At 39.3% G+C, this 16148-nt stretch overlaps 1 protein-coding gene and 1 pseudogene across 2 annotated transcripts in view; one reads left to right on the top strand and one right to left on the bottom strand.

The window, feature by feature from the left end:
* Positions 1 to 8480, bottom strand: part of LOC107747846 (transmembrane protein 204-like) — a 16718-nt gene extending 8238 nt beyond the window's left edge. Inside the window, exons 1-3 of one of the 2 annotated variants that reach the window (XM_016562458.1) lie at positions 8107 to 8480; positions 6688 to 6843; positions 6013 to 6492 (exon numbers count right to left, since the gene is read on the bottom strand). In XM_016562458.1, coding sequence (XP_016417944.1) covers positions 6377 to 6492; positions 6688 to 6843; positions 8107 to 8380 — 546 coding nt within the window. In that variant the 5' untranslated portion in view covers positions 8381 to 8480 and the 3' untranslated portion in view covers positions 6013 to 6376. Of the gene's footprint in view, positions 1 to 6012; positions 6493 to 6687; positions 6844 to 8106 lie in introns of those variants that run through there. The other variant, XM_016562457.1, reaches the window with a different exon arrangement.
* LOC107747848 (intraflagellar transport protein 140 homolog) overlaps positions 1 to 16148 on the top strand; it is a 68360-nt pseudogene that overhangs the window by 27036 nt on the left and 25176 nt on the right.

Here is a 16148-nt window from a genome sequence, read left to right as displayed (position 1 = left end):
CATAGTCAGGAAGACTGCTTAGTCAATGGCTACCAGCAACTGTTAGGTTACAAACATTCTTTAAAATATGATGAAAATGAAATGAAACTCATACAGGTTTGGAACAACATGAGGGTGAGAAAATGATGACAGAATTTACATCTTTGGGTGAACTATCCCTTTAAGCTTTCACTCTCATTAACACAAAGTACTTTAGAATAAAACTGAAATTAAATGGCCCACAAACTAGCCTTGAGCCATCATCGTTGTGTCCTTGAGTGAGGTGATTAAGGTGTCTGAGGGAAAGTCCCTGTTCAATGGCGCCGTTGTGTGAATGTCTAGTCAGTGCACTTAAACTATGAGAATATGGTAGGAAAGACTGATGTACATATGGATGTTTGTAAGGAGTTGATCGTTTGCCTGCATCTGATTGGTTTACTTCATGGAAGCAGATTGTTCTTGTTTAGTATTTATATTGCAGTATGAGGACAATTGTTTTCATTTTGTCAGACATAGTCTGTCCCTAGAGATTGTGTAAACCGACGCAGTATTGCGGGGACAGTTAATCAGGACACTTGTTTCCTCCACCCATTACACACACACACACACACTGTGAGTGATTCTAGACCCGTTCTGATTAAACATGCTCCTCCGTGGCGTCACATACATCCACATCTCTTTCTTCCCTATTGCTCTGCGCTTCTTAAAATATCATCAATTCCCGTTGAAGTCCATGTCTAATAACTCTGACACTCGTTGGCCCCCTCCGTACTGTCACACTCCCCCTCCCCGTCTTTCCTCTGCGGCTCTGGGTTTGCATAACAGGTAGTTACAGACACTTCCTCGTCCTGAGCAGGGATATCCTGGCGCCTGACTGTCGCTCTCTGGAGCTACGCGGCTGCCGCTGGTGCTCTGCACCCCCGTTAGCTAAATATAACTATTGTCACACTTAAAACGACACACACATTGTGCACTATTAGCTGGACTGATATACTTCACTAGTAACAGACCACCATCGTAGTGCAATCACAGCCATGGACGGCTTTGCTGAAACTGAAAAGAATTTTTAAAAAACAAGACTATCTAGAGCTCATTATCTTACAAAGGAAAGGATCAGAGTGTCTATAAAAAATGACCTGAGGTTAAGAAAACAACCGCTGTGATCAAAGTGAATGAATAGAACATGAGTGCTTCCGTAACGCTGGGGTGTTCTGGGTGGTTGTAATAGCATTGTTTGGTGGTTGGTAGGACATAGCTAGGGTGTTCTTGATGGTTGTTAGTAGGGGTGGGCGATATGACCAAAATCTTATATCACATGAGTAATTTTATATCACGATAACAGTATGCAGCACAATATAGTTAGTTTGCTTTTAATAAGGTTTTTATGATATCAAAGTTTTTGAAACCATAGAATTTTCATAATTCCAGTCACCACTGTCAATATCACAGAAAAAAAATAATACAAGCCTGAAAAAATAGAAAAACTCAAGCTCACTGAAGATAAGTAACTAATTACAAGCAATAGGACAAAAAACTACAATAAATAAATACAGCACCGTTGCGATATGGGCGTCCCGAGTTCGAATCCCAACTCGAGGACTTTTCCCGATCCTGCCCCCTTATCTCGCTCCCACTTATTATCCTATCATAATAAAGGCAAAAGTCCCCCAAAAAGACACTGCATAGTTTTCACTGTGTAAATTACATTTCTCATTATTAAAGTTACAGAAGTGATTTAGATTTTCTCTCACTGTTGTTTGATTAACATGAATGACAGACAGCAGGAATATTAGACTGCTGTCACTTTAAGAACTGCCCGGATCAATATACTGTTACACATGCGTTTCTTTCTCAGCTGTTTACTTTCACTTAAGACCTAAATGACTGTGTTTACAAGGATACTTGCAAAGACGGGCATTTTCACAAATATATGTATGTGTATTTAACCGTTCAAGGCCAATAAAGCAACAAAAATACTTGCGCGCTCTGAGCAGCGGATTCATATGCGCTCAGACCGCACTCAGAAACAGTCTCACAGACTGCACGTGCATATAGCGCTGTTGTTTGCATTTAAAAGGCTTAAAAACATTTGTTTTTAAAATGCTTAAAAATGTGTGCAAACAATACATTTTCATTACCATACGCACCGCAGTGCATAAGCACGATAAAGACGATAGTCCAAAATCTCTACCGGTTGACAAATTTCTACTGGTTAATCGTGTCTGCTGGTATATCGCCCACCCCTAGTTGTTAGAATGTTCTTGGTGGTTGGTAAGGTGTTTTAGGTCATTGCTAGGGTATTCTGGGCAGTTGCTAAGGGTGTTGCTAGGATGTTCTGGGGGTTTCTATAATAACTACCACACCAACTGTCCATTCACTAATAGTCCATCAACGAGCATGTGTTTATGTGAGTATGCAAGTTAGCATTTAAACATCTATGCAGATAGTATAGTTATGCAGCAAGCACGCACAATAAAACAAGATAACATCACAGCTAGCACACTTTCATGGGACGTCAACAGCGAGTTTTGAAGAGACAGGCCTGCGTACGTCCCAAATGGGAGTGGATTTAATTTGTGAGCGGGCCTCTGGCCAGGACTCTGTTGTTTCCTGTTGAATTGTGTGTAGCTTCAGGCCGCTGTGCTTTGTTGATGTTTGTTCTGTTATAGATCCTCAAAGCTCCATCTTTCCTTTCCCAAAATGCAGAACAACAAACACAGGACAATAGAAGCCGTATCTCTGAGGACAGACGGTTTGATATTGAAGAATTAATGTGTTGTTTGAAGGAGGGTGTGTGGTGTTTGTGTCAGGCTTCTTGACGCTCCTCAAAGGGGCTGTTAGTGTTTGTTAGCGACTGTAGAAGCGGGTTTGAACACTCACTGGCTAACTGGAACAGGGCAGCGATGGCTTCCTCCCACCACTGAGAATCCTGGGTAATGTGGCTTATCTCCAGTAACCCAAACAGGAAGATTAGCTGACCCACAGTCAGAGCCACCGTTGCCATCAGGTTACATGCCCGCATCATGTCAAACTGAACTGCAATCAGAAAAAAAGAAATATGAATGCTCAAATGATTCGTATTTGATTCACATATACAGTGGTGTGAAAAAGTGTTGGCCCCCTTCCTGACTGTACATGTATGAGCAGAGGAGTGTGTGTGTGTGTGTAGGTAGAGGATCTGAATCATTGTAAGGAAGATCCAGCTGCAGATCTCTATAAGACACAACTGTGCCAATGTGGGTGTCACTTCCTGAAAGACAATCCTTCACTGTGTCCATCCGTTTCCTATTTCTAAATCAGGGTAGATGGACAGACGTGCCAGGCTGCATGATACAGGCCAGCACATCTCTGCTTGCTTGTTCATCCAGTGATAGTTGCCATGGTTTAATACTAACCAGACATCAAGTTAATGACAAATTAAATAAAAATGTGCTCTAGACATCTAGATCTCAAATTTAAAGAAAAAAATATTTTACATAAGATTTTAAGGCTGCCAATTCATATGAAAGCAGTTAATTGAAATTTGTAAAAATTGACACTTTTTGTCTTGTTGATTTTCTGAGTAATCACAAATTCTTGCAGTGATCTTAAGCTTGACAGATTTCTGCTCGTTTTAATTCATTTATTTAATTATATATTTTTAATGAAGCAAAATTTCCAGAAAGAGTAATACATTAAATAAATTGCAATAAATAAAACTATTTCTATATTAAGAATAGTAAGACCAAATAATAAAATGTTATATTATATTTATATACACATACACACACACACACACACAGTATTAAATTGTAATATTAAATTGCAATATGTATATTCCACGGGCACGCTACGCAGAAACACAGAGCGGCATGAACACTGTGAGAGGTTAGCTAGAGGACATCGCCACTCATTCTTGAGTCTTGACGGGAGTCTCTAACCCTCTTCCTCGGAGTCGGAGTCCTTTTTTATTACATTTCATATATTATAGATATTTTATATTTTATTTATATATTATTTATATACTTTTATTTTTATTATTACATGTGTATGTAAATATATAACATCAAACATATATATAAAAAATATATTAATCAAATATGACATTTTATGAGGACAATTGTTTTCATTTTGTCAGACATAGTCTGTCCCTAGAGATTGTGTAAACAGATGCAGTATTGCGGGGACAGTTAATCAGGACACTTGTTTCCTCCACCCATGACACACACACACACACACATTGTGGGAGATTCTAGACCCGTCCCGATGAAACATGCTCCTCTGTGGTGTCACATACATCCACTTCTCTTTCTTCCCGATTGCTCTGCGGTTCTTAAAATATCATCAATTCCCGTTGAAGTCCATGTCTAATAACTCTGACACTCGTTGGCCCCCTCCGTACTGTCACACTCCCCCTCCCCGTCTTTCCTCTGCGGCTCTGGGTTTGCATAACAGGTAGTTACAGACACTTCCTCGTCCTGAGAAGGGATATCCTGGCGCCTGACTGTTGCTCTCTGAAGCTGCGTGGCTGCCGCTGGTGCTCTGGACCCCCGTTAGCTAAATATAACTATTGTCACACTTAAAACGACGCACACATCTTGCACTATTAGCTGGACTGATATACTTCACTTGTAACAGACCACCATAGTAGTGCAAGCACAGCCATGGACGGCTTTGATGAAACTGAAAATAACTTTTTCTGAAACAAACAAGACTATCTAGAGCTCATAATTGTACACAGGAAATGATCAGGGTGTCTATTAAAAAAATGACCTGAGGTTAAGAAAACAACTGCTGTGATCAAAGTGAATGAATAAAATTTGAGTGGACACTATGACACTGGAGTGTTCTGGGTGGTTGCTAAGTGGTTGCTAGGACAGCACAATTAATTGAAATAAAGCTGAAATCGCAATATTGTTTATTCTGATTATCAAAAGCTTGAAGGTTTGACATTTGAAAATGAATAAATTAAGACATAAATAGTGCTGTAAAATAAAATTATTCTATTTTTCTTAAATACTGGATTTTAATTTACAGTGAAATATTACAAAAGTAATATTTTTAATGTTGTAATATTTTATATAGTATTATTAATAATAATAATTTGTGATATATAATCACAAAATATTTGGCCAAATTGTGCAGCCCTACAAACAAGCACAGCAAACTTAAAAGTTTTTAAAAACTGCATTTTAAATCACAGTCACAATTAATTGCAAAAAGATTATTCCCCAAATTGTGCAGCCCTATGTTGTAGGTGGTTGTTAGGGTATTCTGGGTGATTGCTATTGTATTCTGAATGGTTGCTAGGGCATTGCTAGGTGGTTGCTGGGGGTGATCTGGGTGGTTGCTATGGCATTGCTAGAGTGTTCTAGGTGGTTGCTAAGGTGTTTTAGGTAATTGTTATGGTGTTGTGGCCAATTGCTATGCAATTGAAAGTGGTTGCTAGGGCTTTGTTAGGGTTTTCACAGGTGGTTGCTGGGGGTTCTGAGTAGATGCTAGGTGGCTGTTAGGGTGTTTTAGTTATGGTGTTCTGGGCAGTTGCTATTTAAAGTGGTTGCTAGGGTTTTGCGAGGGTTTTCTAAAGGTGGTCGCACACCGGACGAGAAGCGCCGCGTCTAAAACAATTCGTACAAGTACAACACGACGTAGCTGGACGCCGAACGGCGCCGCTGGTGTGTGTACACTCATAGAAAATAATGTGTTTGAATTTTAAAGAAGTGGCGTGGTGCGATGCGACGCGATGCTGCGCTGCGCTTCTCGTCTGGTGTGCGACTGCTTTAAGGTGGAGGTCACTAGGTGGTTGCTAGGGTGTTCAGGGTGGTTTCTAGGATGTTGCTAGAGTGTTCTTGATGGTTGTTAGAATGTTCTGGGCAGTTGCTTGGTGGTTGGTAAGGTGTTAGGTCGTTGCTAGGGTGTTCTGGGTGTTTGCTGTAGTATTCTAAGTGGATGTAAGGGCATTGTTAGGTGGTTGCTAGGGTGTTGTAGGTAGTTGCCAGGATATTGTTAGGGTGTTCTTGGTGGTTGTTAGAATGTTCTAGGCAGTTGCTAGGTGGTTGGTAAGGTGTTTTAGGTCGTTGCTAGGGTGTTCTGAGTGGTGGCTAGGACTTTACCTGGGTGTTCTGGAATGTTGCTAGGATGTTCTGGGTGTTTCTATAATAACTACCACCATCAATTTGCAGATTTTTACCTACAACACTCATACACTCGCATCAACTGTTCATTCGCTAATAGTCCATCAACGAGCATGTGTTTATGTAAGTATGCAAGTTAGCATTTAAACAGCTATGCAGATAGTATAAGTATGCAGAAAGCACGCACAATAAAACAAGATAACATCACAGCCAGCACACTTTCATGGGACATCAACAGCGAGTTTTGAAGAGACAGGCCTGCGTACGTCCCAATGGGAGCGGATTTAATTTGTGAGCGGGCCTCTGGCCAGGACTCTGTTGTTTCCTGTTGAATGGTGTGTAGCTTCAGGCCGCTGTGCTTTGTTGATGTTTGTTCTGTTATAGATCCTCAAAGCTCCATCTTTCCTTTCCCAAAATGCAGAACAACAGACATGGGACAATAGAGGCCGTATCTCTGAGGACAGACGGCTTGATATTGAAGAATTAATGTGTTGTTTGAAGAAAGGTGTGTGGTATTTGTGTCTGGCTTATTGAAGCTCCTCAAAGGGACTGTTAGTGTTTGTTAGCGACTGTAGAAGCGGGTTTGAACACTCACTGGCTAACTGGAACAGGGCAGCGATGGCTTCCTCCCACCACTGAGAATCCTGGGTAATGTGGCTTATCTCCAGTAACCCAAACAGGAAGATTAGCTGACCCACGGTCAGAGCCACCGTAGCCATCAGGTTACATGCCCGCATCATGTCAAACTGAACTGCAATCAGAACAACAGAAATATTAGCTCTCAAATGGTTCGTAAATGATTCAATGATTCATTTGGTTCATATATACATGTATGAGCAGAGGAGTGTGAGTGTGTGTGTGTGTGTGAGTGTTTTTAGGTAGAGGATCTGAATCATTGTAAGGAAGATCCAGCTGCAGATGTCCATAAGACACAACTGTGCCAATGTGGGTGTCACTTCCTGAAAGACAATCCTTCACTGTGTCCATCCGTTTCCTATTTCTAAATCAGGATAGATGGACAGACGTGCCAGGCTGCATGATACAAGCCAGCAAATCTCTGCTCGCTTTTTCTTCTAGTGATAGTTGCCGTGGTTTAATACTAGCCAGACATTAAGTTGATGCCAAATTAAATAAAATGAGCTCTAGATGTCTAGAACTCAGATTTAAAGAAAAAAAAATTATATAAGATTTTAAGACCAATTCATATGGAAGCGGTTCATTAAAAGTTGTTAAAAATTTGGACACTTTTTTTTTTTTCTTTTCTTTTTTTCTGAGTAATCACAGGCTCCTGCAGTGAAATTTTTTTTTTAATTATAATTATAATTAGATTATAATAAATAATAAAAAAAATAATTAAATACATATTAAATGTATTTAATTTTATTTTTATTAGTAAATTTATTTAGTTATAAACAATTTATTTATTTATGTATTATTTTTTATTTATTTATTTAATTCTAAATTTATTATGGGGGGGTTAACGCTTTAAAAACATTTTCTGTATGTTGTTTTATTGAAAGTAACCTTATATGAAACATTATATTAGCAAATCCTTTGTTGATGTACACTGAAATATGAAATATATATTTACAATACATAATTATAAAAATATATTAATCAGAGTTTAATGACATTTCAAGTATTCCAGTGTACTCACAAATTATCTACTAAACTTTATCTACTTGTTAGTCACATTTTCAGAGTTTTTTAACTTCATAAAATGACTTTCAATAAGACGGCCTTAGATATTATGCTTACAAAATCACGCTTAGCATTGAAATTATAAATATATATAAATAAAATATATGAATTGATGTTTAGCAACATTTATTTTTGAATTAATTACCTAATGATCCGTTTAAAATGACAATATATTAATATAATAATATTAAAATGTTATCTTTTTCTGTTAAATTCAGTAATATAAAGGGTATCAGAGCATTAAAACGTGTAGAAAACATATAATTTAATTATTGTCTATTCCCTCACACGCAGTTGTATGACGGAGACTCACGTTTGACAGTGCTGCGTGACTCCTGATACCCCGCGAGCTCCGATCCCCAGCTGAGTCTCTGGCAGGCTGTGGGCTCATGAGCGTGTGTGTCCTCACACGCTCTCCAGAGCCCCACGCTCCGCCGCCGTCCGTCCTCCAGCACCTGCAGCACCCAGCTGGAGCTGAACGTGGCCAAGTTGTTGAGCACCAGAGAAAGCAGGGCCACCGCCGCCGCCACCACCACCAGCCTGCGCACGGCCATACACCCTCCGGAGCGCCCGAATTCCTGAAACATCCACGGGCACGCTATGCAGAAACACAGAGCGGCATGAATTCTGTGAGAGGTTAGCTAGAGGACATCGCCACTCATTCTTGAGTCTTGACGGGAGTCTCTAACCCTCTTCCTCGGAGTCGGAGTCCTTTTTTATTACATTTCATATATTATAGATATTTTATATTTTATTTATATATTATTTATATACTTTTATTTTTATTATTACATGTGTATGTAAATATATAACATCAAACATATATATAAAAAATATATTAATCAAAGTTGTATGACATTTCTAAGTATTTCAGTGTATTTTTACTAAACATTATATAATTGTTAGTCACATTTTCAGTGCTTTTCTACAACACAATAACTTTCAGTAAGACATGCTTAGATATGCTCACAAAATCATGCTTAGCTCTGAAATGATTTATTTATATGTTTAGCAATATTTCTGTTTGATTGTACATTACCTACTGATCTGTTAAAAATATATGTTAATAAAAGTGTTATCTTTCTCTGTTAAGTAAAGGGTATCAGTGCATTAAAATGTGCAGAAATTAGTTTACTGCAGAGGCTGTATTAGCATCTATTCACCGGAGACTCACGTTTGACAGTGCTGCGCGACTCCTGATACCCCGCGAGCTCCGATCCCCAGCTGAGTCTCTGGCAGGCTGTGGGCTCATGAGCGTGTGTGTCCTCACACGCTCTCCAGAGCCCCACGCTCCGCCGCCGTCCGTCCTCCAGCACCTGCAGCACCCAGCTGGAGCTGAACGTGGCCAAGTTGTTGAGCACCAGAGAAAGCAGGGCCACCGCCGCCGCCACCACCACCAGCCTGCGCACGGCCATACACCCTCCGGAGCGCCCGAATTCCTGAAACATCCACGGGCACGCTATGCAGAAACACAGAGCGGCATGAATTCTGTGAGAGGTTAGCTAGAGGACATCGCCACTCATTCTTGAGTCTTGACGGGAGTCTCTAACCCTCTTCCTCGGAGTCGGGGGTCACTGCTGCTCGTAAGGCTGGACGCTGGACCTCCAAGGCCATCACATAAACACGCACGCTTTCTTTAAATCGCTCCGTTCTTCTGCTGCTCTCTGCCCGTCTGTTCCTCCCCCTTTTTCTTCCAGATGTGCGCTGGCTGGTTTTTTTCTCCTCGTCTCCCTGCTGAGGAATGTCTGCGTGATGCGGTCTCTTGTGTTTCTCGTTCTTTCCCACACTCGTTTATCTCAGATTACTCGTCCTAACCAGTTTCCCATGTTCACGTGCGAGCATGTGTGTGCTTTATCCCTGAAAAGCTCAGAAGGACTGGGATGAGAGAGTAGGAGTTCTCTCTCTCTTGGTCAGTGACAAGCACGTTACTCCAGCTACAGGATGTGTTTCCTGGAAGGAAAGTAGACAGAACAGAATGCAACACCCGTCCTCTTTCTCTCTTTGACTTAGTGAGCTGGTTATTGATGGAGCAGGAGATGAAATATCATAGATATCTTTGGTCTAGTTACACTTAAATATTAAAGTTCAGTTTCTCTCTTAAAAATAAAGGTGCTTGATTAGCATTGATGGTTCTGTGAAGAACCTTTAACATCCATGGAATCTTTCCATTCTACACATTCTTAAAAAGGTTCACTCTTAAAAATTCCAAAAGGCCGTTTTCACAAAGATGCCATTTTGGGTTCCCCAAAGAACCTTTCAGTGACCAGTTCTTAAAAGAACCATTTTTTTCTTAATGTGAAGAACATTTTAATAATCTGAAGAACCTCTTTCCACTATAAAAAACCTTTTATGGAATGAATTGTTCTTGGAGATTATTAATTGGAGATTAAAGGTTCTTCATGGAACCGTCAATGCCATAAAAGAACCTTTATTTTTAAGCATGTTCTTTTTTGGCATCTACGGTTCCATGAAGAACCTTTAACATCCATGGAACCTTTCCATTGCATAAAAAGTTGTTTAAAGTGTTCTTCAGACTAAGAAAAAATGGTGAAGATCTGTTTACTGAAATGTTCTTTAAGGAACCAAAAATTGGTTCTTCTATGACATCACTGCCAAACCCCCTTTGAAACCTTTACTTTTAAGAGTGCAAAAGTGGAAAAAGGTTCTTTAGAGTCTACGAAAATGTTCTTCACACTAATAAACATGGTTCTTTTAAGAATTGTTCTTTAAAAGGTTCTTTGAGGAATGGTTTTTCTATGGCATTATTGCGAAAACCACCTTTAGGAACCTTTATTTTTAAGAATCCTGTATATCGTCCTGCAATGTTTCTGCTCCAGACATAAATGGTTCCTCAAATCATGTATGTTGTTGAGGAGAGGTGTGCTTTGTGTCACTCACTGGACTATAAAACAAGTGACAAAATCCCACAGATGCACACTGAAGGAGCCAAGAGACTAGAAGATCATAGAGATTCGAGGGTTTTTTGACTTGCAACCACCCAGAACAATGTAAAAATGTACTTTATTTCCATGTTTTAACCAAAAAAGGAAAAGGGGAAATCATAATTCTCTTTCTACTTTTCTGTTGTTTCTTTTCCAGTTCTGGGCCCCCAAAGATTCAGGGAATTTCCTGTTGCTTAGCTCTAATAAACAGCCCACATCTGTATCTACTAAAAGCCGAACGGAGCGAAAAAATGAGAGAACGGGGGGATTTTGGATAAATAAAGACCAGATGGGAGTGGATGAAAAAAGCAGGGAGGGCGCGAAGGGCCAAGCGAGTGGGAGAGAGGGAATGTGGGCGAGAGAGTGTTGGGTGTTGATGGGGTCATTCCATGCATAGCTGGGACGGTTCGCTCATGAGGCGGAATGGAGGGAGAAACAGCAGAAACACTCAAAGAGCAGCTGCTAAGAGTTTCCACAAATATCATCTTTAAAACATCCTCTCACCCTTTAAAGACAGATTTATTACTTCATGTTATGTTTCAGTGCACTTTTCCACACTTTAAAATGGTGCAGATCTGAAGTTTTAAGAAAGAAGACAAGAAAAATGTAATTGGAATATTGCCAAAAAAAGAAATCTGAAAAAAAAAAAGAAGAAAGAATTTAAAAAACGTAAATATGAGAGAATGTTTATAATGGAATTAAATACAGTACAATCTTCCCAATAAAGAATTCTGTATCACTTTACAATAAGATCCCATTAGTTATCGTTAGCTGATGCAATAACTTACACTAAAAATGATCAGTACATTTGTAACAGTATTTATTAATCTTTGTTCATTTTAGCTCATAAAAACAATGTTTCATTGCTTTCATTTTGATTTTAATAATGTATTAGTAAATTAAAAAATTAATATTAAGATTAGAAAATGATTTAGAAGTACAGTATTTCTCATTATTAGTTGATGTTAACTAATGTAGTTAACAAATGTAACATTGTAAAGTTTTACTAAGAATGACTCATTTCTATGGGAATATACATCTTTAATGTTATGCTCGCCATTAGAATATTTTACAGCAGAGCTTATGTAGAGTAAATATTACTTGTGAGCCATAATAATGTCTGACTCTTGAGATCATGGATCTTCCTGCTGAGTTTACAAATCGGTTAAATCATTAGCAGCTGAATCTCATGAAATAATCACAAAATATTAGAAAAGTCATGGAAGTCAAAAAGTCTCTAGTTGTTTAGAAAAGCTTCTATATACTTTTGCTTTAAAAGAACAGTCTGTTGATTTAAAGAACCTGAAACTTCAAAGACGTTACCAAAGAACCATATAGCAACTCAACAGAGCCACTGTGGAACCTGTTTTAAGACTGTTAGGATGATTTTTAAAAACGTTCTTCTTTCAAGTTTTTCTGTCTTTTGGCCTTCTTTGAGACATCTCTGGCTTTTGAAGTGAACTGAATGTGTTGTGTGTATGTGTATCTTCATCTGCAGTGAGGCGGTGTGGGAGAACATGGCACGGATGTGTGTAAAGAGTCGTCGTCTGGACGTGGCGCGCGTGTGTCTGGGGAACATGGGAAACGCACGGGCCGCTCGTGCTCTCAGGGATGCTGAAAAAGAGCCAGAGGTGGAGGCACAGGTGGCCGTTCTGGCTACACAGCTGGGCATGCTGGTAAGACACATAAACACTTTCCACAGATGACTTGAACACAAAATTCACCTCTTATGTCATATATACAGTGGGTACGGAAAGTATTCAGACCCCCTTAAATTTTTCACTCTTTGTTATATTGCAGCCATTTGCTAAAATCATTTAAGTTCATTTTTTTTCCTCATTAATGTACACACAGCACCCCATATTGACAGAAAAACACAGAATTGTTGACATTTTTGCAGATTTATCAAAAAAGAAAAACTGAAATATCACATGGTCCTAAATATTCAGACCCTTTGCTCAGTATTTAGTAGAAGCACCCTTTTGATCTAATACAGCCATGAGTCTTTGGGAAAGATGCAACAAGTTTTTCACACATGGATTTGGGGATCCTCTGCCATTCCCTCTTGCAGATCCACTCCAGTTCTGTCAGGTTGGATGGTAAACGTTGGTGGACAGCCATTTTTAGGTCTCTCCAGAGATGCTCAATTGGGTTTAAGTCAGGGCTCTGGCTGGGCCATTCAAGAACAGCCACAGAGTTGTTGTGAAGCCACTCCTTCGTTATTTTAGCTGTGTGCTTAGGGTCATTGTCTTGTTGGAAGGTAAACCTTCAGCCCAGTCTGAGGTCCTGAGCACTCTGGAGAAGGTTTTCATCCAGGATATCCCTGTACTTGGCCGCATTCATCTTTCCCTCGAATGCAACCAGTCGTCCTGTCCCTGCAGCTGAAAAACAACCCCACAGCATGATGCTGCCACCACCATGCTTCACTGTTGGGACTGTATTGGACAGGTGATGAGCAGTGCCTGGTTTTCTCCACACATACCGCTTAGAATTAAGGCCAAAAAGTTCTATCTTGGTCTCATCAGACCAGAGAATCTTATTTCTCACCATCTTGGAGTCCTTCAGGTGTTTTTTTAGCAAACTCCATGCGGGCTTTCATGTGTCTTGCACTGAGGAGAGGCTTCCGTCGGGCCACTCTGCCATAAAGCCCCAACTGGTGGAGGGCTGCAGTGATGGTTGACTTTCTACAACTTTCTCCCATCTCCCGACTGCATCTCTGGAGCTCAGCCACAGTGATCTTTGGGTTCTTCTTTACCTCTCTCACCAAGGCTCTTCTCCCCCGATAGCTCAGTTTGGCCGGACAGCCAGCTCTAGGAAGGGTTCTGGTCATCCCAAACGTCTTCCATTTAAGGATTATGGAGGCCACCGTGCTCTTAGGAACCTTAAGTGCAGCAGAAAGTTTTTTGTAACCTTGGCCAGATCTGTGCCTTGCCACAATTCTGTCTCTGAGCTCTTCAGGCAATTCCTTTGACCTCATGATTCTCATTTGCTCTGACATGCACTGTGAGCTGTAAGGTCTTATATAGACAGGTGTGTGGCTTTCCTAATCAAGTCCAATCAGTATAATCAAACACAGCTGGACTCAAATGAAGGTGTAGAACCATCTCAAGGATGATCAGAACAAATGGACAGCACCTGAGTTAAATATATGAGTGTCACAGCAAAGGGTCCGAATACTTAGGACCATGTGATATTTCAGTTTTTCATTTTTAATAAATCTGCAAAAATGTCAACAATTCTGTGTTTTTCTGTCAATATGGGGTGCTATGTGTACATTAATGAGGAAAAAAAATTAACTTAAATGATTTTAGCAAATGGCTGCAATATAACAAAGAGTGAAAAATGTAAGGGGGTCTGAATACTTTCCGTACCCACTGTATATACAGTACACGCTGCCAAATGTCATTGTGTGTTCTCTTCTCATGCAGTGGTATTACAGAGGAGGAGCTGTGTGCAGCAGGTGTGTCTAACCCGTCTCATCGACGGAGAATCTTGGAGAACCTTCCCAAGATCTGGGACTGAACTGAAAAGAAACTGAGACTATCAGGAGACAATATGACAAGTTCAATATTTGTATTCTTAATAAATATTTTTTTACTCTTCTTTGTAATTTCTAAAGTTCATTTATTAATAAAGTTCATCACACAATGTGTTCATTCTGTCCCTGTGGTCTTAAACATACAGCATGGAATAAACTACAGTTCAACACCTGCTTCTAACAATCCAAACAAATCATAGCTATCACTAAAACACAGACTCTTCAATTGTTTACTTTAGCACTGACCGTCTTGATACTCATAGTAGATACTGTGTATATAGTAGCACAACAAGTCAACCTTGTCTTATCTGAGCATTAGCTGTGAAATGTTCTGGTTCAGTACCCTGTCACAGCTTGCCTATATCTCTGTTTTTAGCCTAGTTACTGTATTTATTCCAAGGAGACCCCTTGCTATAAATTACCCTTTTAAAAGTGCATAAAGCAATTGTTTGCTAACAGAGTCAGCTGGTACTTTTAAGAGGAATACATATTTTACTATTTACCCCAGGGATTTAATTGCGGTGATGCTGTTCTCCCCTTTACTTAAGAGATAAGCTCATGGATTTTTAATGCTTAATTGAACAAACACAATGTTTTCCAGTGTGGTCTTACATCGCTGGGCCAAATGTAAATATAACCTGCAAAAAAAGGTAACAGAATAAGCACTGTTCACATTTTTCCTGAACATTATATGTGTAAAATGATGTTCCACAGGGATTTAATACACGTTGTAAAATGTCAGTCTATTTGTTTGTATTCATATAAAGCTATAAAACCAACTAGCTATGCTTAATTTAAGATGTTACTTTGACGTTAACTGAATTATCCCACCTCCACAGTCCTAAAGCCTTTATTCTTGCAATTGTATATCTGTAATTTGATAAATTATGTAATCACTTTAGATTATGGTGATGGTTTTATGAAGTCGCAGGAAAAAAAATTGACTAAAGGGTGATTTTTTACATTTTATTTTAAATCTATACTATTCAGTGTCAATATTTGATCATCTTTAAACTTGAACAAATACGGTACAGAAGGTTGTTTGTATAGAAACAGGATCTTTGAGAACTATGTTTGCCCTGGGATAGAGTTGACTCTTAGACATATCAAAAACAATGAGTCTGGAGTGTTTGTAATGACATCAACATGTCCTAATGATGTCCAGAGACATGTCTTGCATAAGTGCGGTAATCTGATAGATGGATGGATCTAGACAGATTTACAGAGGGAAAAATATGAATTGGAGAAAGTTCAGTGCAAGTTCACACCCTTGTGCGCTCTCGGCTGAAGAAAGCATCTCAGTGAGTCTGGGTATTACATCATTTTAATGATAGCTTATCACAAATAAACTTCCTTTCTGCTCTTACAGAAAATGTCCCTTATTTATCACTCCAGTAGTTTGTGGCTCTTCTTGACTCTTTATATCTATCTGCTTTTCCGTGACACAAAGGAAAGTGGGCGTAGTAGGCGTTTATTCTGCACTGGCCTGCCTGACTTCACCTGTCAGTTATTAGATTATTATGTAGGCTAGAGATGAAGAGTGAAACTGAGCTGTATTCCCGGTGACCTACAGTTTACATCACATCACTGAATCATTGTCCCACTCACATTCCTGTACAATTTATAAAAATTGTATATCCCCTAGTTATATCCCATAACTCCCTCTTGGATTAACCATCAGTTCAGCACTGCAAAGGAAGTGGGTTTTACCATACCAACAATGCAAACTAATCTCCCCAGCTTTCATACAGCTAATATTTTTTTATTTCATGACACATGAATTGTGATTGAATGTTTTTTATAACATCCTAGATGTCAGTGATATACTGTATAATACTAACACAATGTCAAATCAATTTGAAATATCACGATATC

This window comes from Sinocyclocheilus rhinocerous, unplaced genomic scaffold (genome assembly GCF_001515625.1).
Source record: "Sinocyclocheilus rhinocerous isolate Xijiao unplaced genomic scaffold, SAMN03320098_v1.1 scaffold799, whole genome shotgun sequence".
Lineage (NCBI taxonomy): Eukaryota > Metazoa > Chordata > Actinopteri > Cypriniformes > Cyprinidae > Sinocyclocheilus > Sinocyclocheilus rhinocerous.
Note: the sequence above shows the minus strand (reverse complement) of the source record. Positions and strands in the feature narration are given on the sequence as shown.